Genomic DNA, 25,251 nt, shown 5'->3' with positions numbered 1-25,251 from the left:
CCTTTTTCATTTCACATCCTCTCTGCCCACGACTACTCTCCAGCTCTGCATTCTAGTTGAGATTTGCTGTCATATCGTCATTGCCTCATTGGCAGCGTTTGCTTAAGTAAACAAAAATGCAGCTTTGCTAAAAAAAATGTCAACACTGTTTATTTCAGATGTTGAAGTGCGCACTTTGCCGATATAGGGGGGGGAAAGGATGTTTGTACATTACAAATCGAAAAATATAATGAAATTGCTTCCATCTAAGAAATAATGCATCGTGAATGCCGAGTTCACATGTGGATTTGCAACAAAAGAACATGGTGTATTATTCGTTAACCTAAACATAGCCTGCAGCACAAGCTGTAGCTCACATCACCCGGCAAGTTTTATGACCCCCACCACAGTTTACATCTGCGTGTAGGATATTCACTGGTTGCGATCCATAAGAAGCATAGTGATTTGGTGGTGTTGCTCCGTAAGGACCATGGTTGTATGTTGGCACGGGACAAGTAGGATCACAGTTGGGTGGCAGTAGAGGCCTTTGAGCCTTCTCCTCACCCCATCTATTGCCACCACAGCTGAACTCAAAAGCGTGGCAACAAGGAGGTACCTTTTTCGTTGTGGGATCACATCCACCACTACCATTACCAAAGGGAGCAGGACCTCTGCTGCTGCTCGCACCACCGATATTATCATATTGGCCTTGACCAAATGTATTCATAGGTGGTGGGTTGTGCCCATTCATAGCTCCATTGTTCCCTTTAGGCTCGTGCAAATTGTTTGTATTGATGCCTGTGGCATGATCAATATGACTGATAACACCGTTGTCACTGAAGGTCATCTTTATGTTGTTGGTTTGGTTTAGCTCCAAAAGTTTCAACCTTTTATTCTCCGTGAATTTTTGCAGTTGAGCCAGCTGATCCAGATCGATTCCATTTTGTTGAGCATCAAAAAGTGCATCTTGAACTCTCTTTCCTCTGTTATCAGCATTGTTTTGGTTCATCAAGAGAGGTCTTGGTTCCCATAGAAGATGCGCTTTCTTCCCAATCTTTGCAAACTCTTCTATAAGTACATGAGGGTCTACTGTACTTGAGACTGTCACCTTCCCCTCATTCGCATCTATGTGGATGGAGTGCACACCTAGCAAATGAAAAAAGGAAAAACATAACAAATTCGATGCTTAGCAGTTCAATTTTTTGGTTTCTTCGTATACATGACTAGAAGAAGGCTGTGCAGCATAATAGACCAGTAAAAAAGATACCTTGAGTTTTCTGCAATTGTTTCCTGATCTTCTTGTGGCAATTTCCACATGCAAAATTCATTTTCAGGACACATGTCTGCAGCCGTATTTGAAACATGTATACTTAACAACAAGGAAAAAAATAAAAAGTTGCAATCTGAGCACATTTCATTGGACATTCTTTGTAATACCTGAGGAGAAACTGAAGGAGCAAACGGCTCACGTTCCATAGGAAATTTTCTGTAGTCCTTAGCAGACAAAAGTTGCGAGTTGTTACTTGTCCCGTCGCCCCCAGAGAGTGCGTTTTCTTCTTCGTTCAGAAGGCTGATAGAGATGCCTTGAAAAACCAGGGGGGCGCAGTGACATTTATTTGCATATAAAGATCTTTATTTAAATGTAGAAATAAATACAGAATCAGTGTCATGCGAGTAATTATGGTGCAGCTATATGCGTTCACGATGCTGGATTGCTCAAATATTGCGGTGCAGACATGTAATACGTTAACTAATCAGATACGTTTGAAATAAAATAAAAAAATTCCTCTAAATTTTTCTATGAAGGTGAAAGCCTTCTGCCAAATCTTTCATTAGAACGATGGAAGCCTTCAATGATAAGTTGGACAACGTTCAACTCTTTTATTAGTTTTCTCGGGATTCGAATTCCAGCAAGATCAGGCCATTATCATGCAACCAATGTTCCGGATTTGTTAAGAAATCTACAACAGTCAAACGGATTTAATCCATTAATAACGAAGTATAATTTCCAAATTCAATTGTTGATACCAGAATTTATGAATTTTTAAGGTGTGATAACAAAGAAGATATTAGCTGATGTTTTCATTTAATAAGTTGAAGGGCACCCAGGGCAAACTTCAGGAGAAAATAAGTGTAGTAAAAAGGCACCATACAAGTTTTCAAATCAAAAGTTTTAATTGAAATACAAAGGAAATGTTCAATTTCAATAATTGTCATTTATTTTCTCATACATGCACAACGGAATCCAACGTCAAATCTAAACCAGTAGAGAGCCTTCCATCACAGTAACAGCTTTCCCCCGCAGCAACACTCTCTGGTTCTGCTCATCTAAGTGGATGTCCAATATCCCACTCCTAGGAGATGCCTGAAGAAGATAAACAACGTAAGCAATATATGATTTTCTAAGACTGCTATCTTTGAGAGAGGAAGGGGAAGGACTACCTGATATGCCATAAAATCACACTTTCCAAGTTTCTTGCTCCAATAAGGTGCTAACGCACAATGTGCACTCCCACAAACAGGATCCTGAAGAATTCAAACTTGTGACGTGAGGAAGTATTCACAGATACAATTTTATTTAGCGAGAGTGTTCAAAGTCTCATCGTCTATCTTCAGTTACTGAAAATGCAGTGTTTTCTAGACCAACAACATTCCGCAATGAAGGGATTCGCAAAAGAAGACAAATCAGGTAGGTTTATCCATTAAGTTATCAAAATTGATGCTGGTCAGGTAACCTAGATTCAGGGCAGTCTTTAAGCTGGTAAAGTATACAAAGCGGATGAAAGAATTTAGCTATCAGCATCTTTAACATTTTGGCCATCATGTTCTATTCAATTTGCAGGTATAATACTCATCAGATTTGGTGAAGGCCTGATATTTAACGCCAGGAACTTCTTTCAATTGCTTCAATCAATTAGGAATATCTTTACATTGCAGGAAGGTATTCTGAAGAGCATTCTGATGAATGAGACAAAATGCCAATAAAATTACCTCACTAATCCGAAGTTTTGGGCAGAAGAAACGGCTATAAAAATCAAATCCAGACTCTGGTGGAGCAACTCCAGAAACAATTACCCCCCTACCAGGACATTTAAGTATCTCGTCAAATTCTGGATTTATTTCTGCAACATCTTTACCAGACGGCAAGACAACCTGCAAAAAAGGACAAGCTATTATTTTTGGTACACAAATGAATTCAACATTCAACCGAATACATATGGTATCATATCCAGATACAAAAAATGACATACATGGAAGGTTCGAGCCATTCATGCTAACAAAACATTACTCTTTTAAAGTAAGGTCAGTGCTTAGTTGCAAATTTATGTCAGAAAATAACAAATAAGAGTTGCAAACGGAAGTATAAAAATGTAAATAACAAAACATTAAATAGAAATGGAATTGGAGGTATTACGAGGAGGTCACCGAAGGTAGTCTTCTTGAGATCAATTATTGGAGCAGAATTCAGTGCCTTAGAAATCGACACAGCGTCTATGGAGAACTCCGTCGTTGGGACAATTGGGAAATCTAATTCAATGAGAAAGCTCTCTTTCGCTTCACCATTTGAGACATTCTCAGGGTTGATACTTTCAGGAACTTTCTTAGCAGTTAGGATCCCAGATAGCGTGTCAAATTCAATAATGTCAGAATTGACCAAGCCATTTGAAAATAGTGTGTGTGAAGCAGCTAATGTTGCATGGCCACAAAGCGTAACCTGTGAATGGGGAAAGGATAATAATTCAGAATCCCTCTTTATTATAAATCATCCACCTCAATATACAAACAGGAAAACTTGCATTTGCAATACAGTACAATACAGTTAGTAAAATTGTAGCTAAAAATTGTTGTTTGTTCAAGGGCCATTAAAAAGTAATGAACTTGGTAGTATCTTCCATGCAAATGAATGAAACCATCGAACTGGCCAAAAATATTCAAAACCACGCCACCCGATTGATCCAGAAGTAGTTTACACCCACTAACAACAATAAGAATTAATCACCCACAAAAAGAGCAATCACTTACTAGTTGAAAATACTTTTTTTAAAAAAAAAAACTAACAAGAAAAAAGAAGTGTTGACCTCTGCAGCAGGAGTGAACCATCTAAGACGGAACCTAGGATTGGAAGTGACGGCAACATCAGTAGTGAGTGGTGTCAAGTAACATGTCGCGGAGACATTGAACTCAGCCGCCACAGCTTGTAGCCATTTTTCATCTTTTTCATATTCTAATAAACATACAGCAGCTGGGTTACCCTTGAAAGCCGAGTCAGTGAATGCGTCCACCACAAAGTATTTCACAAACTTCTTTCCCATTTGTCAAGTGATTCCGTGGAGTTAAAAGGGAACTTCTGTTTTGGAGACGAAGCTGAATCGAATGGTCAACTAAAAATGCGCAAAGCTTTGAAGGTTAACTGAGTTTTGTTCGAGGGTCATTGTCCTTTTACACTTTTACCCTTGCCTTGTTTTTTATCCTACTACTTTTGTTTTATTACCCGGCAATCCTTGCGCCCATTTAAAAAATAAGATTAATTTCTGATTGCTACTTCCAATAAATACATTTTTTAAATATCAAATTTGTATTTTTATCCTTGCACTACTTTCAATGGAATATGTTTCCAACGTTTTAAATTAAATTATATCAATTTAATTTAATTTAGTTTATAGTTTAAATATCATTTATAATTATAGTATAATTTTTAAAAATAATATTTATCTACTTTTAAGTGAAAAGGAAACTACCTAGCATCTTAATTTATCAAAAAATTAATATTTAATTGTAAATGATATTTTCTTTCGGTTCTTTTATACCAAATAATATTTTACTTAAGTGTGTGAGTCTATATATATATAAAGTATTGTTAGTTACAGTATTTAATATTTTTATAACTAATAAATAATCTCAAATTATACTAGTTTAATTATTTTTTATGAGTACAGACTCGACCACATGTTCTTGATAATTTAAAAATCTTAAATTTAACTTCATAACTTACATTACACACATTTTAATTGTCTTTTTTTTTTCTTTTCAATATAAAGTAGGATAGAGGAATTGGAGAAATCTCAAATAATCCCAAACTATGAATTGATTTTCATTTCAGTCCCCATGAAAAAGAAAATTCTTCAATTAGGTTTTCAAAGGATCAAAATTCTTTAATTTAAGTATCCACATCATCAACAATTGCGTTTAATCATGACGTGTCTATCACATGCGACATTCAACTCCAAATAATTTTTGGAAATCTCAAATCAATCCCTCGATTATATAATAATTAATAATTAAGTGAAGCCTTACATTTCAGTTTTTCAATCACTTCAGAAAGAGAACCAACTAGCCACTGAATTAGCAAAATCCTCACATTTCAATCACTCTATGAACAAACAATAAAAATAAAAAAATTCAATGCAAACAGTTTTTTTTTTTAAAAAAAAAGATCTAAAGAATTAAAAAAAAAATCTACAAAATTGTTTTTTTTTTTTTAATCAATACAAATACCGTTGACCTTTCATCGATCTTTCGCCGTCTCGTTTTCTGACACGGACGCACTAAACCTGGAAAATATCTTTTACTGCCTCCCTCCCATTTTAGTTAAAAGACGGAATCTTAAAAAAGTCGCTGAAAAGTATACACAACAAAACAAGATCGGGCAAAGAATGCTGGGCCATAAAGGTACAGTGAAAATTGGGCCGAAAAGGGGGCTCATCCACTTGGTTCAAACCCGCTTTGATTGGAGCCTGATACAGCCTATCCATGACCATGTCAGAGGAGACAACCGAAGGCGGGGATAGCAGAGCAGCCTGGCACTCCCTGCCTGCTGACAACCTTGTTCACTGCAACCCAGATTTAAAAAGGTCTTGAATCATAAATAAAGTCTTAGGTAGAGAAATCGAGAGCGGTAGCTGTAGTAGAGGATGGACTCTGTCACGCCACCGTCAGCAGGAGCTGTGCATCCATTAATCGTGCCCTTCTCATATCTGCTGGGGACATGGAGGGGCCAAGGAGAAGGTGGATATCCCACTATCAACTCTTTCTCTTATGGAGAAGAGCTACATTTCTCTTCCAATCCTGGCAAGGTATAGCTTCAATATTTCTTTCCCCTTAGTTTTGAGTTTGATCGTCAGCAAATACTGAGTAGGGTTTCTCCTGTAGCCTGTGATAGCTTATAATCAAAAGACTTGGAAACTCAATTCTGGAGAGCCTATGCATGCCGAGAGTGGTTACTGGAGACCCAAGCCTGATGGTACCATTGAAGTTGTCATTGCTCAGAGCACTGGCATCGTTGAAGTCCAGGTTTGTTTTTTTTATATATAATTTTCTCACTTTCATGCCTTACTTTTGACGATGAAAACTGTATGGATCTTCTTCTTTTTTGGCTTCCTATCTTAATTGCTGGTATGAGGTGAATTATATTCTGGTAATTTGTTTTTAGAAAGGGAATTATAATACACAAGATAAGACGATCAAGCTTCAGAGTCAATTGGTGGGCAATGCTTCTAAGGTGATTTTTCTCTTTCACGACCATTCATATTGTTTGTTCGATGGGTTATTTGCATCCTCAACATTAAACTTTCTATAATTTTACATTACTAATTAAAGAATGCTTCACTATTGGTCGATGAAGCATGGAACTTTCTTTTCTGTTGCCATTAGTACTGCAAAGAGGGCACTGTATCCATTACCATTGCCAATTTTCTGTTTCTGTATACAAAATTAAGTTGGGATTTGGGAATGGTTATTTGGAAAATAACTAGCTGGCTGCATTCTTGATAATTAGTTGGTTCATGATCCTAAAGACAAAACCAGATTCATTTTTATTTCAAATTAAATGCCAGTAGACTTGTTCTGTGATGCACAGGAGCTTCAATTTATGCAAACATTAGCTGATTTTATACTTTGGATGGTAGAATGTTTTTGTCATGGTAAGCTTAGGCCTTATTCTCTTGACCATTAGACGAAAGCTACCTCAAATTTGTGCATTTGATTTTCAAATCTCAGCATAGATATTAGAGAGGCCTTTACTTGAATTTCCATACCACACAAGCATGTTGTCATTGAGCAATGTAACCATTTGCCGGTTTTTTGATTTCACTGTCCATTTTTTGGCATGAGAGGTGAAGACAGTCTGTTGCATGCCACGAGCAAAAGAAAAATCTATAGATAGGGATTCATGGGTCGCTATTCTAGTAATGGTAATCCTAAGCTTATTCATTTATATTGATGGTAGTTATATTACAAGGATGAGGATTTTAGCTTGTAAAGGTTGAACAGCATTACAACAATCGATACAGGGTTGCAACTAGAATTGAATACTGGAGATTTAGAAACATAGTTTGTCCCATTGAAGAAAGGAGGAATTATGCAAATGTAGCATATTTTTATCTTAAAAGAATATAGGAGGATTATAAAGCAATGTCTTTAAAGAAGCTTAAAAAATAAAATTGTCTGTGTTCTTTTTATTTAGCACTGTGTGGATTCTGTTTTAAAACTAATCTGTTCATTTTTTATTGCAAGCGATTGCAAATCACCTTCGTTTTTCTTTGGCAGGTGAAGGAGATAACACGAGATTTTGAATTGGTGAATGGAGATTTATCATATGTGGTTCAAATGGCTACCAACCTAACTGGTATTCAGCCACACCTGAAAGCTTTGCTCAAGAAGCTCTAACAGTTTCATGCCTATTTAAAATTGGCAGAGAATATAAAGTAGCATGCATCTTGGCTGATCTTGATGTTTGCAGCTGCTAAATCCTTGCAAGCAATCGTTAAATGCACAAAGTGCCGTCGGGTAAATTATTGTTGGAGTTGCTTGTTTGTCAGCAGACAGTAAAATCCTTAATTGAGTTGAGAAGAACTCCTGACTAATGAACATGTGTTCGTTTTATTTCAGACAGACTTGTGCTCTGTATATGATTTTAAAGCGTGTCTTTGATTTGTGCATCCAGTGAACTTTAATATTTCCCACTCGACTCTTTTTTCTTTTTCCTCTTTTCTGCAAACGACTCCTGCTCCTTCTCTCATCCTTTCAAAATTTAAGAGGTCCGAATTTTTTTTCTTAAAAAAAAAAACATGAACATTGATTTGTGAGTTTCCACAAGGCATGAGGTTATCTTGCTTATAAAAACCATTAGGGCGATGCAGTGACCCATCATTGCATACAGTGTTGCCTTTGATTACACAAGTGATTATACATTCTCATTACACAAGTGATTATACACTCAGGAAAACAAGCCTATTAAACAGGAGAATGATATCGCAAGTTTTTAGGAATCTTAGGTACGGTTCTAAGGTTTGACTTGTCCTCTGTGCGGAAGAATAGTAAAATGTTTCAAGCTCCTTGAGGCTAGCGCGCAGCAGCCGCCTCTCCAACTGTAGCTAACATGCTATCTGTTTTTTCCCGCGAGCTGGTCAAACTCGTCTATTCTTTGATCCACATGGTCATTAAGAGATGCAAATCCTGAAAAGATTGATGTCTGCTTCAACTCCGACACCAGCTTAAGTAAAGAATCAGCTGCTTGAACCTGTTTCCAAATAATAAAGAAAAAACAATGGCGGAGGCCCAGCTAGTGTAGAGGCAGGGATTCGCAAATGGCACTCTCAAAATCAAAAACATTGCATTCACTCCATGCGATAGGACCCCGACCACAGAAAGAAGATGAATCATGAAGTTGATCAGCTCTGAATATATCTAGTGATGCATACAACATCAAGCTAACTTTAAATCCTTCAAAAATATCATTACCTATTCACCAGAGAAAAGAGCACCCTCTCTTCTATTTTCTTAAAAAGATTGTTTATTGTGTGCTTTTTAATTAGTAGTTATTGTCTTTTATTACTTGACAGTCTTTCAAAGAGTTTGTTTTAATTTATTTTTAGTTTTTTTATATAGTTTTTATTTTCATGATGCATTTATAAAAATAAAATTAATTTGTTATCAGTTAAAGAAAAAACCTTCAGGATATAAGAAAAAAAAACATTAAGATTAAAAAAAAACAGCACGTATATGTTTTTTAATTAAAAAACATGATATTTGAAAGAAAAAAAATATCCCTCGCATTAACACATACCCTTACCCGCCGCGTAGGTTGGAAGATCAAACTAGTTTCCCCTATAAAGCTATCCACAACCTAACACGTGTGAGATTATTAGGGAGTCATTAGCAAACTGCAAGGCGGGGTAATCGAGAAAGTCATCCTAAAAGCTATGCTCCTCTGTTTTCAAAGGAAGACAAAAAAAAATCTCTGATGATTATAATTTAATTAATTAGATTTTAGGTTTCTTCAGGTCTCAAATAATATAATTCTCATAATTATTAAAAAAATTATAATTATTTATTTTAAAATATATAAGATTAATAAAAATATATGCAAACAATCCGAACATAAAAAAAAATAAAAATAGAATTCATGAATTCTAATAAGGCGCCCGCCCACGATCCAATAGCTAGGAGGGCTTGTATGTATGTATGTATGTATGATTCCGTACTTGCGTGTTCTGATAAGCGGATGACGTGTGAAATAATACTGACGTTGGATGAAGAAGAGAGGTGTCATGATCTAAATTCATTTTCAGTGGACTGTTTATTTAGTGTTTTTAGTGGTTGGAGTATGATAGTGATTTTTAAAAAATATATTTTATTTAAAAATATATTAAAATAATATTTTTTAATTTTAATTTTAATTTTAATATAAGATATCAAAATAATTTAAAAAAATAAAAAATATATAAATGTTTTTTTACTACAAAAATTAATATACCACTCCAATACACGTTTTCAATCTGCTTCTCTTGTCTGGGATCGATAAAATGTTGTGTCCGGGGAATATCGGGGATTTTTTTGTTCAAAAGCGGTGCTCATGATTTTTTTTTTTGACAAATTAGCTTAATTAAGGAATATTTGAATAAATATTACAAATCTATGTATTGTGTCGACAACAGCATAATCCATTTAATGTTTCGTTGAAAACAACTTAATTTATAGATTGTATTTTTAGATGACGCAACTCAGTTTTTTTTAAATATAAAGACTACGCTTTTTTTTTAACAACAACATCTTAAATAATCATGCTCTTTCAGACAGCATGATTTCTGATATATATATTTTTTAAATAGATGTTTTTGTTTCAAAAATGTTTATAAAAAATTTTAATTTTTTATTTATTTTAAATTAATATATTTTTACTATTTTCAAATTTTTTTGATATACTAATATTAAAAATAATTTTTTAAAAATAAAAAAATATTATTAACATATATTTTAATATAAAAAATTATTTAAAAAATAACCATAATAATACATTCAAGCAAAATATACTCCGATTGCATTATTTTCAGCAGCAAAACGCATGAAAATGCTGTGCGCCCAAACTTTTTAGGCCAGTACTATTTAAAAAAAGAAAAAGAAATACTAAGAATTGGTTATCCAATTCGATGATGGACTGTTGCGAAGGCCTGACACGTGCAGCCATTGTAGGGGTCAAACGTGGCAGCTCATGCTCTCCCAACATTGGAACCATCGTAATTAAAAAAAAAAACTGGATTTTTTTTGTTTTAATGAAAGAAATGGATGGCTGGGCCTGGCAAGACCTGCCCGCCAAGAAAACCTAATAAAGCTATTGTTTTTCAATTAGGCCCTTCCATCAGAACATCCTTGAGTGGCAAGACAATATTACCCCTGCACGGCGATATTATTTTTTATAAAAAAATAAAATTTGAACACCATTAATAATAAAATATAGAAAAAAAATAATTATTTATTTAAAAAATTAAAAATAGAAATGATAAAAAAAAAAAAAAATGGACAAGATAGAGACGACAGTCGGTAGAGTGGAAGAGTTCTTGGAGGTGACCCTACTATTTATTTTGTCCCCTTTCACGTGCGAAGGTATCATTACAGGATGTGGAATTCCAGATTGCTTATCTTGTTAGTATATTATCCCAGCCGTCGGATTGATGGGTATAAATATATCTTCTCTACGCTGTCGTTTTCGTGGTGAAGGGAAATGCTTGCATGCAACCAGTGAAGGAACCATTCTGCGCGCATCCAAAGAGATGTGTTCAAGTTGCTAAATGGGAAAAGAAAATTCCTTTTATGACAGCACCGCATGGTTTTGTTTTGTTCGTTGTAATACTATGTTTGAAAATTGCCATATCATGTGTTTTTTATTTTTTAAAAATGTTTTTCTACTTAAAAATATATTAAAATATCTTTTAATATCAGTAAATCAAAATTTAAAAAAATACTAAAAATCTTTAATTTATTTTTTAAAATAAAACACACTTTCAAAAACATTAAAAACAAAAAACAAATCTACCGCTCTCGAAACTCACCAGGTTGAAAACAAAAGAAAATCTCCTTTCGGTTTTGGGCTTTCATGGTGACGAGGAGATGCTATTTAAAAGAGTGGAGTTAGACTGGTAATATGAATATCTCTTAAGAAAGTACTAAATTAAAACTAAAAGGTTTTTGCAGCTCCAGAAGGCCATATTAGAAAGCTAAAATAATATTTTTATGTTGTAAAGCTGTTCGTGTATACTGGTCAAAAGTGTTAAAAATTTGTTTCGTATGTTTTTATGCAAAAGATTAGTATTGATTGGAGTATTATATACTAGTTAATTATATTAATAAATATTTTTATTTTTATTTTTATTAAATATATTAAAATATAATCGATTTTTCTAAATATCTGAAAAGCATGTATGAAGAATACCATATTTATATTATGTTAAAAATCAAATTATCAATTCCGCTCTTCTAAATAGTTTTTCCTCTTGAAAATACCTGTTTTAATGCTGATGTGTACTTTAAAAAGGTAGTTAGAAAAATTAATTATATTTTCATATATTTGATATATTATTATTTTAATAATTTAATATGAAGCATTTAATTCAATTAATTTAAAAATAATTTGAATTATTTTTAATTAATTTAATTTTAAATAATAAAATTAAAAAATAATAATTTAAATTAACTCAAGTAAACTCGTTAAATTTATTTGAATTTTTTAATTCATTTTAAATTAATATATTTCAAATATTTTTAAATAATTTTGATGTGTTAATATTAAAAATATTTTTTTATAAATAAAAAAATATTTTAATATATTTTTAAATAAAAAATAATCATAACTGCATTTCAAAAAAGCTGAAAACATAAAACCTGGTGATGAAATTAACTTTTATTTGAGAAGACGCGATTTCAATTCTATCAATTTCTGAACTTGTAGAGCAAAATATAAAATTGATAAAAACAAAAGTTTACCCTTTGATGCTTGGAGTAGAATGGATAAACATGCACCTTAATACTGTTCATCAAAAATTAAATTTTAAATTTTTTTTTACACCTCTTGTCTTGTGTTGATATTAAAACTATTTTTTAAAAATATTATTTTAAATAAAAAACAAAAAAATAACAATCACTTCAATATCACACTTTAAATAATACTCTTTACAGGTATATGGTTTTATCTTGTTATGGGTGGTATGTTAAACAGTAAAGACTTAAATTTATTAATTTGTTATTGATTGATTAAACTCTAAAAAATTTCAGCAATAACCTTTATATAAAAACTAATAAATTTTTTTTATTAGTCTTTGATTATTAAATCTAATAAAAAATTTAATATTTTTAATAAAGAATTCTTGCTTATCTCAAGAAGCTTGTTGTAAAGTGTACAGAAAAAGAGTATTTATATTCAAAAACTTTTTAAAAACAATAAAAACTTAAATAACTCAATTTTTTTCTTCAGTTATTTATTTGTTAAAAAACTATTGTAACTTTGTTTTTTAAAAGGATGATATTTGCTCTCCACGTCAGCTCAGGACTAGGAACACTGTTAATTAACGGCATGTCCTGACGCCACTCGTGAGATGTCATTCAAATACATGGCGGCTGATTATTTTCCCAGCCATTAATTTAGTTATTGTTTGAAAACTTGTTGTAAATTGTATTTTATATAAAAAAATATTTATATATTTTTTTTGATGTATTAATTTTAAAAAAAATTATTTAAAAATAAAATAAATTATTTTAATTTATTTTGGCACAAAAAACATTTTAAAAAATAATTGAAACATTTAAATATTTTTAGAAAAAAAAGCCATATTTCAACCCCAAAAAAAAAAAATCATTACATAGTCGAGCATGGCTTGTAGTTTCAGGAATCTAGGACCAGTATTTATTAGAGTCACGATTATATATTTGATGTATTTCGATGACAGGTAGAACATTTATAGAGTTATGAAGATGATATATAGCTGATATTAAATTTAAGAGTTCTCTCACATAATTAAATTGAATTTATCTTTTATGCTATCTTTCGTGGGTAAGGCATCTTTCATAACCGATAGCTTTGATCTCTCTCTTGATTACGAGTTAAAACAGGATTTGCAAAGCCGTAACCATGAGATGGCCTCAAATGATAATCTTTGAAGACGACCACCACTATTTAACAGGTGATGAGGCTTTAAAATGCCCACTTAATGTTTTTTATAGGCTGATAAAATCAGGCCTGGAAAAATTGACGGATCTAGCAACACCTACAAGAACAACACTACAAAGCTTTAAACCAGTACAATATTTGTACGAATAATTAATATTTTATAGAATTGAATGTTTATTAGGCCTTGTTAAAGTTCTGTATTATACACGTGCAGTGTTAGACCTGAAGTTAAGGGAGATGAGCACTAGAAAGATGAGCTCTGATTTTTTTTTAATGTCCATCGAGAGATGAACTTATACAAACTTATTTAAAATAAATATCTTAAAGAAATATTTTATAAATATATAAGTTATAAAACATTTAATATAATTTTTTAATAAATATCTGAGATATTTATAGATATGTTTATGAATATATATATATATATATAAATTATAGTTTTTTCATATATCTCCAAGTCTTGCAAACATGAATAAGCAAGAGCGAGGACGGCAACAACTACAGTAAAGCTATCTTCTGCTGTGTGCGGGCCACCATAAAATTTATTTGTGGATGTAGTCTGGTGGCATCGCTATGAGCATAGCCGCAAAGTATAGCTGAAGGCGTAACCGATGGTATATTGTTGGTGTAGTTGTAAAGATTACCACTAGCTTGTAAGTATAAAATTGAGTATGGGTTAACTTATGGTGATTTATATGTTTATTGGATTTATAAAATATTTAATTGGTTACGAGATTTAGTTGCGGTGGAGCGTAAGACTCAAATACTCCACATAAAAAAAAAATTGAGCATAGATAATTTGATGAACCCACTGGAAAAAAATAAAAAAGAGCACTCCACAACTTAAATTAATATAATATTTATATAATATCTTGTAAATATCTAGATTCAAACTTTGCCCACAGTGGAAGCAGGCTGAACGCTTAACGAGCATGGAAAACAAGGAAAAAAACTGAGTGGGGTCCAAACAGGGAAGATGACAAATATGATCACAACACGCCAATAATAATAATAATAATAATAATAAACCTCAATAGTCCTTTTTTTTCTTTTCACATAAAAACAGGTAAATGGTAATTTTTATAAATAAAATAACATGTATAAAATGAAATAATATCATATTAAAAATAACAATTGTTATTAAAAATACTAAAATAAAAAGAGCCGTCAATTCGATCTATCTGACCTATAACGGACGTGTCATATTCTCCGCCGTCCCTTTCCCTTACTAATATTCCCGAAAGCATTTCCCTCTCCTTTCATTTCGCCTTCCTCTTCCCTTCAAGCAAGCAAGCGATCATCCCAGGAAAAACACACGATTTCAGTAGCACTCTCCCAGTATTATTACAGTGTATTTTTGGTGTCCGATATTTCGGGCCTGCTCTGCAAAAAGCGGAATCAGAGTACAATCGTAATCCCGATATTGCCGGTCAGTAAAAATATCCAATTCAGAGTTCGTTCGAACAACACAACGCGCTCTCCGGTCCTTCCATATTCGCTATCTTTTCAATTTGTTTCCGTCTTTTTTTCCCCTCCACTTTATGATCTCTGATATATAGGAAGAGGCTGCCTTGCCTTTTAAGACCGTGTTTGGGTCCTTCTGCTTCACTGCTTCTACTATTGACTTCACTTTTTATGGCTCAACAACAACAACAACAACAATCCCCTCATAAACGTAATCCTCACTCTGCATGTGTGTATTGTGTTATTCGTCGGATTATGATAGAGTTATGAGTTTTAACTTTAATTAATTTTGTCCGGAAAGAGAGAGAAATTAAAACAAGTTTATGAATTTGATTTCCTTTTTTTTTGTTTTCTGTTATTTAGTTGTTTTTAAAACACTTGTCGAATACAACAATAACCGGTCTGCTGGATATTAAGTTTTTTTCTTTCCTTTTTACGTGTTCAATAATTGTGCAGATCTGAGTACATTTTTTTTTCCATTTTTTAGAATTGTTATTGCAAATATATATATTTTTTATCTTATAGTTTTGGTCGTTATTGCCGTGTGGTTAATTATTTGATTTTTGACTTTGTTTTGTTTTTCTTTCTTTCTTTTAATTAATGATTATCAGCAATTGAAGAAATGATGAGGAATCTTAAGGTTGATCCTTCTCTAGAACTCTCCGAATCTAATACGGTAATTTAGCGCCTATAAACCCATCCCTTGTTTCAATTGATTGAATTTGAATTCTTATATAAATAACGATCGAAATAATTAATTTATGAATCTGTTTTTTTATCTATTTATTTTAATTTAGGTCCTTTCAAAGGATGGGAGCCCATCAGATGCAACGTCGTGTATTTCTTCGGCAGGAGATGCTACTGGGAGTGTCAAAGAAGATGATGTGCTCGATCATGATTCCCTGACTACAGATCGGGCCTTGCCGTATCCAGCTGAGAACTACTTCTACGGATATTACTATCCAGGTTTGTTCGTTTCAACAGATGAAGTACGATCAATTGTTTTTGTTTGTGTATGTCTATTGATTATGCATCTATGTTTTCATTTCTTACAGTAGCTTTTTTACCAGGTTATGATGCTACTTTTGGAGGAGGGTCTAATGACCAACTATACTATGTGGCTGGTGATGGAACAGAACTTCAATACCCTGTAAGGAATTTTAAGCTTTGTACTGGTCAGTAATGATATGGAAACAACCATTCCTTTTCTTCTTTAGTTAGGTCTTTTATTTTTGTCTATTTGATAGTCACTGTCAAGGTAGCTAACTGAATTTTGGAAATCTTTTGAGCATAAAAAGCATAATTTCAATGGCCACATGTGTAATTCGTGTTTTTTTATCAAATCATGCAAGCAGCTTATCTGACATTCACGCATGCTTCCCCTAGGTTATGCAGGCAGATAATGGGTCTTTGATCCACTTCATTCCAGGGATACACCATAATTACAGCTCTTACAGCGCTTACATGCCTGTAAGCATGATTGGTGTTGATGGACAATTTGTTGCTCAATCACCATATTCACCAAGCTCCATGTTCCAACCATCCATTCCTTCCCCTGGATATATTCCAACTCCTGTTCCCTATGGAGAGTTTTTACCACACCTATGGGACCCATCTGTTTTTGCTGGGGATGGAACATTAGGGAATTATGGCCACAGCGGAGTTCTGGAAATTCCTAGAACTAAACCTAACAGGTCTTCACCTAGTAACCCTCGTGGTCCTGTACCAAAAAAGGCACTGCCTTCTGACTTAAGCAAATCGTTAGAAACTAAGACTTCCCTTCCAGCACTGGATGTCTCATCTGTTCATGGCATGCGTAACCAGTTAAAATTACCTGGCAAGGTATTTCAGTTCCTTATACTTTGCAGTATATCCTCGTGTCTTTTCCTTTTGAGGTTGTTTTGATGATTTTTTTTCCCTCTACTTTCAGGCTTCACAGCATGTCTCTTCATTCCAGTCAGATGTACTGGGCAAAGGGTATTTTCCATTTTCAAAGTTTCCATCTTATAATCCAAGGAAGGGTGCCATGCTCTATCCGAATAACACTATTAAGGCAAATGCAAGGGGTTGGGGAAGCAATGAAAAACTGAAAACAAGAAGCAAGACCAATGGCATCAATGATGCATTGCTTAATGAGCAGAATCATGGTCCCAGGACAACCAGTGCAAAAGGTTCTGTGGCATTTGGAGGTACTGCTGCTGAATCTTTGGCTCCTGATGGGAACGGAAACAGTAACAGCATAACTTCAGTTATTAGCAGGGATCAATATAACCTTCCTGACTTTCCAACCAACTACGATCATGCATTTTTCTTTGTCATCAAATCTTATATTGAAGATGATATTCATAAAAGCATCAAGTACAATGTGTGGGCCAGTACTCCTAATGGAAATAAGAGGCTGGACAGTGCATATCTAGATTCGCAACAGAAGATAGCACAGAAAGGCTGCAGTTGCCCTGTGTTTCTTTTCTTTTCGGTACGCACCTGAATTTTATTATAATTTTGGCACCTGAGTTTCAGGCACTACCTACTGTGCTCCATTATTTTCTCCTTGTTAGTGTACTGATGCATTTATATTGGAATTTTATTGGCTGATTTAGGTAAATGCAAGTGGCCAGTTCTGTGGAATTGCAGAAATGATTGGTCGTGTTGATTTCAATAAAAACATGGATTTCTGGCAACAGGAGAAGTGGAATGGTTATTTCCCAGTCAAGTGGCATATCATTAAAGATATTCCAAACCCCCAACTACGACATATAATACTTGAAAATAATGAGAACAAGCCGGTAACAAATAGCAGAGACACACAGGAGGTGTGCTTAACTAACCATTTTTTCGCTGCTGGTCTTTTGTTCTTGTGCGAATTCTGTGCTCTCTTTGAACCAATTTTAACTATCTCTCCCATTTCAGGTAAAATTTCCTCAAGGTATTGAAATTCTGAACATATTCAAGAACTATGTTTCAAAGACATCAATATTGGATGACTTCGATTTTTATGAAAGTTGCCAGAAGGCGATGCATGTGAGAAGACCAAGGTCATTGATATCCCATTTTGATCACAAACAGGTTAGCTTCCTACCCTTGTTCCTTTTTTATTATTACGTATTTTTGTATTTATTCTCTTAAAAGTTTTTCTCCCTTCAAATCTTGTGGATTGTTTTGGTGAGTGCATTCATTAGTAGACCATCTTGTCATCATAATCTTTGGAGGATTGAGAATCATATTTGCTGTCAAAATCAATGGCTAATGGCGTGAAGCTGTTGCATCTTAAGATTCTGTGTTTGATTCTCTTCCCATAAAATACTAAAGGATAAAGAATGGTTCTCCATACAACAAGATAGTGGACAATGTTATGCCATTAAAGATATGAAATTGGGATTTGGCTTTATTCTGTTCTTAAAAAGTGTTGTAATCATGCCTAGTTTTTCCTCTCCTTCAGACATGCTCCCATGTTCTCGCTTATTGTTTATTATTCTAACAAGATTTTTTATTTGATATAGTGTTGGTTTATTAATTTTGTGATTTTCTCATCTATTTGGCAGCAGAAAACAAATGAATTGATCACTGGTTTTCAGTCGATAGATATATCTGCTACAAAAAACAAGGTGGACTCTCGGGTTGGAGAAAACACAATAGAGTGACGGAATAAAGTCCCGATAAACTCTGTTCCTAAAAACAGCAGTTGAATTCGGAGCTGTGGAAATACAGCCATTGCTGCTGATGCAAAAGCCACCTGAATGGGGAACGTTCAGGGGAAAGAAAAAAAAAAAAAAACGAAGATCCTCTGTTGTGAGGTACTGGGAGTAAAATTTTTTCAAGGAGGGGATGCCTTGGCGACACTCGAAGTGGTTCCTTGTCTGTATCATATGAGAAAGCCCATCCCCCTACTAACATTGGGGTATCATGTAGTTTTCTTTTTTTGTTTTTTTTTCCTTTGAATTTGATTTTTTGTCCCTTTCTTTTGTTGGTTTCCTAGTTCCTACCCTGTTAAATGGTGGAAATTCTTGATGTGGTTATGCCCATGCCCTTGGGATTTGTTTCCTAAGTGGTGAAGGGTACTTTTGATTAGGTTTGATTATCACATTAATAAAAAAAAAAAATGAAATTGTAAATTAGAAATAAGGGTGTTTCTGGTGGTGGCTAAACCTGATGATCCTTATCAAAATGCGAGTAGTTTTGCATATTGATGCTATTTTTTTTTCTATTCACGCTTGCTATTCATACAAAGTTATCCAAGGGCTATGTGATTCTGTGCACTTTCGCTTCGGTCAAAATTCCCTCGTCATATGTACTTACTGAATAATTTCCCAAAAAGAAAAAGCGGCAAGCACGGGTTTAATAAAACCATGTAAAACCCTAACCCTGTTGACTGGGAGTGTGCCCACCTGCTGGGCGACCACTTAGAACTCTCCCACGGCCTAGTGTTTTGAGGAGAAAGCGCTGTTGGAGCTCCACCTCCACCGTGTCTCAGCATAGCCCTCTGCCTAGCTTTCTCTGCTAAATTCACTACAGTAGAGGTGTTACTTGCAGGTGAAACATGTCTGACCTCTTCTGCCTCCGCTCCACTGGAACTAGCTTGCTTTGAGGCATCTACTTCTGTGCTGGCAATAGCTGCTGTCTCACCAGTAAAATATAAATCAAACAACATATAACTGCTACTGCCTAAGAGCCTCTGGTTCGGTGTTGATTGTGCAACATGTATATAAGTAGCGTTTCCTGATCTAGAACCTCAATTTCTTGAACTTCGTACAACTGCTTATGGTTATACAATGTCCATATGCTGGTCGGTTTTTTAATCTCCTAGACCGGAAGTATATGAACTTGTCATTCCACATTACGCTTGGCTTGAATTAGAGGTTGGTTCTAGTGAATCTCGGATAATTACAGCTCGGTGTACAATTACAGTCCATTCACCGGAGACGTGATTTCACTCCTAAGATATAGAGATTTAATGTCACGTGTCGTTTTTATTGAAATTGCCTTCAAGTTCATCAAGCCTTCGTCGGACCTCCTCACAGTTGAAGGACTACTTCTGTTCGGGGGTCTCTTTTATTTTGTAGACCAAAGGACTTGTTTTGGACATCCGTCAAGGACTGACCCACTTGCATTGCAGACATGATAATATCGAAGGGGATGTTTCTGTGTTGACCACGCAGGGTATATGACCTCGAAATGGAGAGTGGCAGCAAGTTAGACAAGGGTTTGGATAATGGCAAATCATTGAATTTTATGCAACTAGCTATCTAGTTTGAGTCATGCGGTGATATTCCAATGGTCATGAGAATGCCGAAGTATTGTAGCCAGGCAATAGACATGTAGAAGAACTGCTGGTTTTCAGGCATTCATACTGGACATGAGTGGTTGCCCAAAGAGGGTCAAAGTAGAAAGCTTGGGTGACCAGGCATTATTCGTTGGGCAATTTTGCTCGAAGTCTTTGCAGGCCACGGATTTTATGCATGGAATTAGAAGAAATTGCTTCTATCTTGCTTAAATCTGTATGCTGTGATATTGGGAAACTGCTGGCTCAATTATTGACTCGTTTACTTTTCAACAAGTTGGGGAACAGCCAGATTTGGCTATCTGGGATGCGGCTCATTCGCTGATCTCAGCTTTACCCTTCATCTTTGAACACTTAGTTACGACTACAGCCTAAACCCATTATCTTTTCTGCTGCTAATCAGTGACTACTATATGAAACAGAGTATATGCATATTCTGGTGAAGATCCCATACTTTGATCTTGCAAGTTAGAACAACGTCTTTTTCTTGTTGCTGTAGTCATGAATACCTAATGCCATGCGTGGTTTATATTTATACAAGATCTAACTCAAGAAGGATGTGACTGTTTTATAGCAATACTGGGCTATAACTCAACAAGAGTAGTGGTTTTAGATTTCAACTAACAGATTATTATACTTTTGAAACTAAGGTGGTTATGAAAAAATGGTGCTGGGAAGTTCTCATGCAATGACATCTGGAGTACAGAAAGTTCCCAAATTAATTAACTTAAAATTAAATGTCATAATTCGAAAACCGTGTCGAACATTTAAATGTCATAATTCAAAAACCGTGTCGAACATATTCTTACTCGTCACATGAATTAGTCATCGATTTGACTTCTTAAAGTTTATATTGCAAAGCATTCAACTATTGCAGCAGGAGTGTTTTATTACGGACTTCTTAGTAAATGTTTGCGGACTGACGCATCGTTCTCCTTCTATATGAGCTAGAGTATAGAGAACGAGTCAGATTCTCACCAAGAACCCATTAAATTCATCTATTATCTTTTATGTTGAAGCTTGAAACTCTAAAATCATGCACAATCTTGCTTCTTTCCTTGTAATAAACGAGGGCCTAGCTCATTGTTCTGTATCCATCAATTTTCCTCTGTTATATTCAAGAATGGCTTGGTGTATCTTACGTCGTATTTTCTCTCCCTGCATTATGCTGGTGTCTGATTTTATAGCAAAATGCGTTTCTGTGATAGAACTTAGAGCGTATGAAATAGACAGTGGGCACATGGAGAAGATATCTCGTCCAATCCATATATGGCTAGAAATTATAGAAAGATAAATTTTAAAGGGAAGCACATGACAAATGCATCGAACAACACTGAAAATGCCACACCAAATCAAAGATACATTTCACAATTGGAGTATAATATTCTCTCAGAAGCTAAAAAGGTTAAAAATACAGGAGAATTATAGCTCAAAACACATAGAAAGAGAGGGAGGTGGGGATGATAGCAGGTGGCCCTACCCTCCTTCAACGAGTATCTCACACAGCCTGTTAAAGGAAAACCCCTCGAATAAGGCAAAGTGTGAGAAGTCACATGGAATAAAAAGCGACTGGCAACCCACACATGCCACCACCTCCCAATTGCACATGCTACCTGTCTCTTCCACCACAACAGTACTATGCCAACCTTTCCTCTCTCTAATCTATTTCATCGCGCACTCAAACTGTAATTAGAAACAAATTTAAAAGAAAAATCTCACAGCATCTCACAAAGTGACTAGTCACAAACCCTTTTAATATTTCTTCCTATCTAATATTATACACACAACCATTCCAAGTTAGAGAATGAGCTTAACTACACATGCATTATAGCATATATTCTTTATGTCTTGTTAATTTTCCTGTGTCCCCCCTTTTTAATGTCAGTTTGCGTCTATTGATCAGCTTGTGCCTCGGTAGGCCTGCGGGCTGCCATTAAGGTGCATGGAAGATGCCTATGGCAGGTGATCAAGTGGTCATTGGTTAACCCTACAGCTTGCATGAAAGAGTGAACCATGGTTGGACCAACAAACCTGAACCCCCTCCTAACCATGTCTTTGCTTATAGTTTCTGATTTTGATGTCTTAACTGGAATCTTGTGCCCAAATTTGTATTGGTTGGAGAAAGGCTTGTTATTCACAAATTTCCATATGTATCTGTCAAATGACCCGAACTCCCTTTTGATCTGTAAGGACACAAAGTTTATTATATTACAAGAAACATTAGCAACCACATTGTTTTTAGCAATTGAGACTATCAATTTTCAAATAAAACAAGGTCTAATTAAATAACGACGGGTCCCTTTGTTGCATGGTTATTAACAGAAAATGTGGGGCACACCATGAATTTAAAAGCAGGAAGGGATCGGAGCTTGCTTGCCAGCTAGTTTTCACCAAAAAAAGAGGAAAAAGGGAAGACTAATTAACAAGCTGTTGACATTGATCAAGAGATTGCATCTTTTCTTAATCATGAACTCTTAAACAAGTTCTTTTTAAACCGAATAAAAAAGGTTCTTTTGAAGTTTGAATAATGCAAGAATACGTTTTTATATGCAACAGGAGTGCCATGAAAAGAAGGGACCGGAGCGGACTATGAAAAGGACGAAATGATTTGCGAATTTCGATGCTGGATTAATTAGTTACCTCGAGAATTCTTTTAGAGTTGTCCACAACACCTCGGACTCGGCTAATCTCAATCCCATATTCTGCACTGATTGACATCATTTGTTTTTCAGTAATGTTGGCCACAATTTCTGCATCGAATCCTGAAAATGCATCCCTGCAGAAGAGGAAACATTAGCTTTTGCTAATTCTGAGAAACAATGAGACAAAAGGAATTCAATCTTTTTTTTAAAAAAACAATAACTCACCTGAAATTTTGGCGTTTCTTCAAGATTGAAGTCCAATCCGAACCAACCTGAGCACCGCTTAGAACTAGCAATTCAAATAACATCCTGTAAGAAATTTAGGAATGTTAAAAAACTAATTCGTTTGCAACTGAACGAGACACAGAAAATAAGGGACAGAGGCCAAGGCAGAGTCTTTACTTGTCATCATGGACTGGAACTCCCCATTCTTTATCATGGTATGCAACATAGATGGGATCTAAGCACAAAAGCATTGGAAGTTTGGAGAAAAATTAGAGGGATGTCTCATTCAAGTTTAAAATTATTTTTACCAAATTCAACCACAGGAACCTAAGAAACATTTGATCAACTCATTTCATATTTTTCCTTACCTGAATTTGCTGTGATGAAACTGCATCTCTTTTCTTCTTCATCAGTATTTGTTGTCACATTGATTGAAGAATCAACAGGAACAGCTTTAGCTTCAAACCTGGAAGACTTCGATCTTCCATAATGAGCAATTCTCATCTTTCTCTGTGCATGTTGGAGTGCCATTTGTTCTCTCCTCACGGCAGCAATGCTCCCTGGTGCCTCAACGATCAAAGAAGAAGAATAACTCGACGATGCCTCAATAGAAGAAGAAAGTGCTCCACTCCCAACACTAGTTTCCTTGAAACTTTTCGACTTCTTTCTCTCTAAAATCGGTGTCTTTGTAGTGCTTCTTGGAATCACAACCTTATCAGAACTCGAATTCAAGCTATTAACATCACTCCCTCTCTTAATAGCTGGTAATCTGGGGGACTTTGACTTTGGGGATAAAGGAGGTGAGGCCTTGTTGGTCTTATTAGCAGAAGTTGGTAGAGGTAGTGGCGGTGGAGGAGGAGGAGGAGGAGGAGACTTTAGTGCTGTTTTCTTTAGAGAATTATGCCTTTCAAGCGGAGGTACACGATTACATGTAGGTTGAAGGACTGGCCGGCCATTGATCCTGGCCACTGCTGGTGTTGTTTCAACTCCTGTGGTCACCTTAGCGTTAGAGCTGCACATTTTTCTAGAAAATGTGTTACAGGGATTTTTAGCCAAGTTAATGTGTAAAGTATGAGTGGTATGTGACAAGAGGGCTTATGAAAAGATTAGAACAAAGAGGGATTGTTGATGAAGGAGGGAAAGGAAGAGTTGATGAGAGATTGAAGGAGGTAAGGGGAGGGATGTGAGGTTATAAAAAAGGGAAGGAGTGGGGACATATAAAGTGTAAGTTGTAACATGGGGAGGTTGGGGTCTGCCATACAAACTCCAGTGAAGGGCATTACTTTTTGTTAACTAGGCCACGAGGGGTGATCATGACACGCATCTGACTTGCCCAATTGGCATTGATTAATTAATCTATCTCCCTGTTAATTGTTATCACTAATTGCTGTTATTTTATATTGAAACTGACTTATTGTTAGAGAGGGAGATAGAATCAAGAGACTGGCAAGGGGGGATTTGTTAGTTGAGATGGTATGCAAAATATACAGAAATGCTTTTTCTTGGAACTTCCCCTATTGGTGCCACTTTAATGGCGATGCATATATGACTCCCACACCTCGCAGGATATCAGGCTGGAGTGGTGGATAAGGAAGGTAACAATGGAAGAAAAAGACCAATCATTGATCTATTCTTTTTAGCTGGAGGGAATCTGTCTCTCTCGCCTTGTTTTGGTGGGTGAATACTGGAAGATAACATGCAGGATTTCCTTTTGAGTTTTATAAGCACAAAATCAAAAACTTTTGTTGTGAGCACAGATTAAGAACCTTTTAGAGGTTGATTTTGGTTATGATTTAGCGGTTGTAACCAATTAGAAACAAAAAGGATTAGAATTCCATTCGAGACCTTTATGAAATTAATATAGCAATAGCTCACATGTATATGCAAATTCTTGAAGTGGCTTGTCACGTATATGCTTTCCAGTCAAATTGGACTGCATCCGTTTCCCTTTAGGAGATCTCCATCATCAGTGTATCACAAGTAAATATTTGCCAACATGAGAAGAGCACCAATAATGTCAAACCCAATTTCCCAATTCCTCCCTTGTTTTTCACATTTTATAGTACCTAAATGCTTAACCCCTGAAACACCTGCAAGCACTAGCCCGGTAGATTCCTTGCTAGTTTGGTTATGATTTACTTTGCAACAATTCTATAGTTTCCCCATCTGCAAAGTTTCCTGATAGTTTTTTCTCTGAACCTTCATAGAACCATAGATTGCATATT

The 25,251-nt window shown here is 35.1% G+C and overlaps 5 protein-coding genes across 9 annotated transcripts; 2 read left to right on the top strand and 3 right to left on the bottom strand.

Moving 5' to 3' along the window:
* Positions 1 to 190: 190 nt before the first annotated feature.
* Positions 191 to 1,969, bottom strand: LOC105118238 (uncharacterized). The gene is made up of 3 exons (XM_011016141.1): positions 1,417 to 1,969; positions 1,247 to 1,322; positions 191 to 1,125 (listed from the first exon to the last, which is right to left on the bottom strand). Exons 1-3 carry the CDS (start codon positions 1,453 to 1,455, stop codon positions 353 to 355), a joined length of 888 nt encoding a protein of 295 aa, XP_011014443.1. The 5' UTR covers positions 1,456 to 1,969; the 3' UTR covers positions 191 to 352.
* A 126-nt stretch (positions 1,970 to 2,095) lies between these two features.
* On the bottom strand, positions 2,096 to 4,376 carry LOC105118230 (phenazine biosynthesis-like domain-containing protein 1). Its single transcript, XM_011016131.1, has 5 exons — positions 4,059 to 4,376; positions 3,395 to 3,694; positions 2,971 to 3,132; positions 2,422 to 2,505; positions 2,096 to 2,344 (listed from the first exon to the last, which is right to left on the bottom strand). The coding sequence occupies exons 1-5, from the start codon at positions 4,290 to 4,292 to the stop codon at positions 2,237 to 2,239; spliced, it is 888 nt and encodes a 295-aa protein (XP_011014433.1). The 5' UTR covers positions 4,293 to 4,376; the 3' UTR covers positions 2,096 to 2,236.
* Positions 4,377 to 5,748: 1,372 nt separating this feature from the next.
* On the top strand, positions 5,749 to 7,935 carry LOC105118219 (nitrobindin heme-binding domain protein). The gene is made up of 4 exons (XM_011016121.1): positions 5,749 to 6,053; positions 6,130 to 6,270; positions 6,410 to 6,478; positions 7,525 to 7,935. Exons 1-4 carry the CDS (start codon positions 5,892 to 5,894, stop codon positions 7,642 to 7,644), a joined length of 492 nt encoding a protein of 163 aa, XP_011014423.1. The 5' UTR covers positions 5,749 to 5,891; the 3' UTR covers positions 7,645 to 7,935.
* Positions 7,936 to 14,722: 6,787 nt separating this feature from the next.
* On the top strand, positions 14,723 to 18,817 carry LOC105118188 (uncharacterized). Of its 5 annotated transcripts, XM_011016081.1 has the most exons (10): positions 14,723 to 15,092; positions 15,493 to 15,557; positions 15,679 to 15,847; positions 15,937 to 16,031; positions 16,268 to 16,723; positions 16,812 to 17,357; positions 17,482 to 17,694; positions 17,792 to 17,947; positions 18,424 to 18,521; positions 18,557 to 18,817. In XM_011016081.1, coding segments are annotated over exons 1-10 (1,839 nt in total). In that variant the 5' UTR covers positions 14,723 to 15,052; the 3' UTR covers positions 18,558 to 18,817. The 5 variants fall into 5 exon arrangements, with proteins under 5 accessions (XP_011014383.1, XP_011014403.1, XP_011014396.1 ...); XM_011016101.1 differs by having other exon boundaries at positions 15,952 to 16,031; positions 18,424 to 18,655; XM_011016094.1 differs by having other exon boundaries at positions 15,940 to 16,031; positions 18,424 to 18,655.
* Positions 18,818 to 21,476: 2,659 nt separating this feature from the next.
* Positions 21,477 to 24,220, bottom strand: LOC105118177 (DNA glycosylase superfamily protein). Its single transcript, XM_011016073.1, has 5 exons — positions 23,395 to 24,220; positions 23,204 to 23,261; positions 23,027 to 23,110; positions 22,800 to 22,935; positions 21,477 to 22,342 (listed from the first exon to the last, which is right to left on the bottom strand). Exons 1-5 carry the CDS (start codon positions 24,044 to 24,046, stop codon positions 22,052 to 22,054), a joined length of 1,221 nt encoding a protein of 406 aa, XP_011014375.1. The 5' UTR covers positions 24,047 to 24,220; the 3' UTR covers positions 21,477 to 22,051.
* Between the last annotated feature and the right edge of the window lie 1,031 nt (positions 24,221 to 25,251).

The sequence above is a fragment of the Populus euphratica genome, unplaced genomic scaffold, assembly GCF_000495115.2.
Source record: "Populus euphratica unplaced genomic scaffold, PopEup_1.0 scaffold5.1, whole genome shotgun sequence".
NCBI lineage: Eukaryota > Viridiplantae > Streptophyta > Magnoliopsida > Malpighiales > Salicaceae > Populus > Populus euphratica.
Note: the sequence above shows the minus strand (reverse complement) of the source record. Positions and strands in the feature narration are given on the sequence as shown.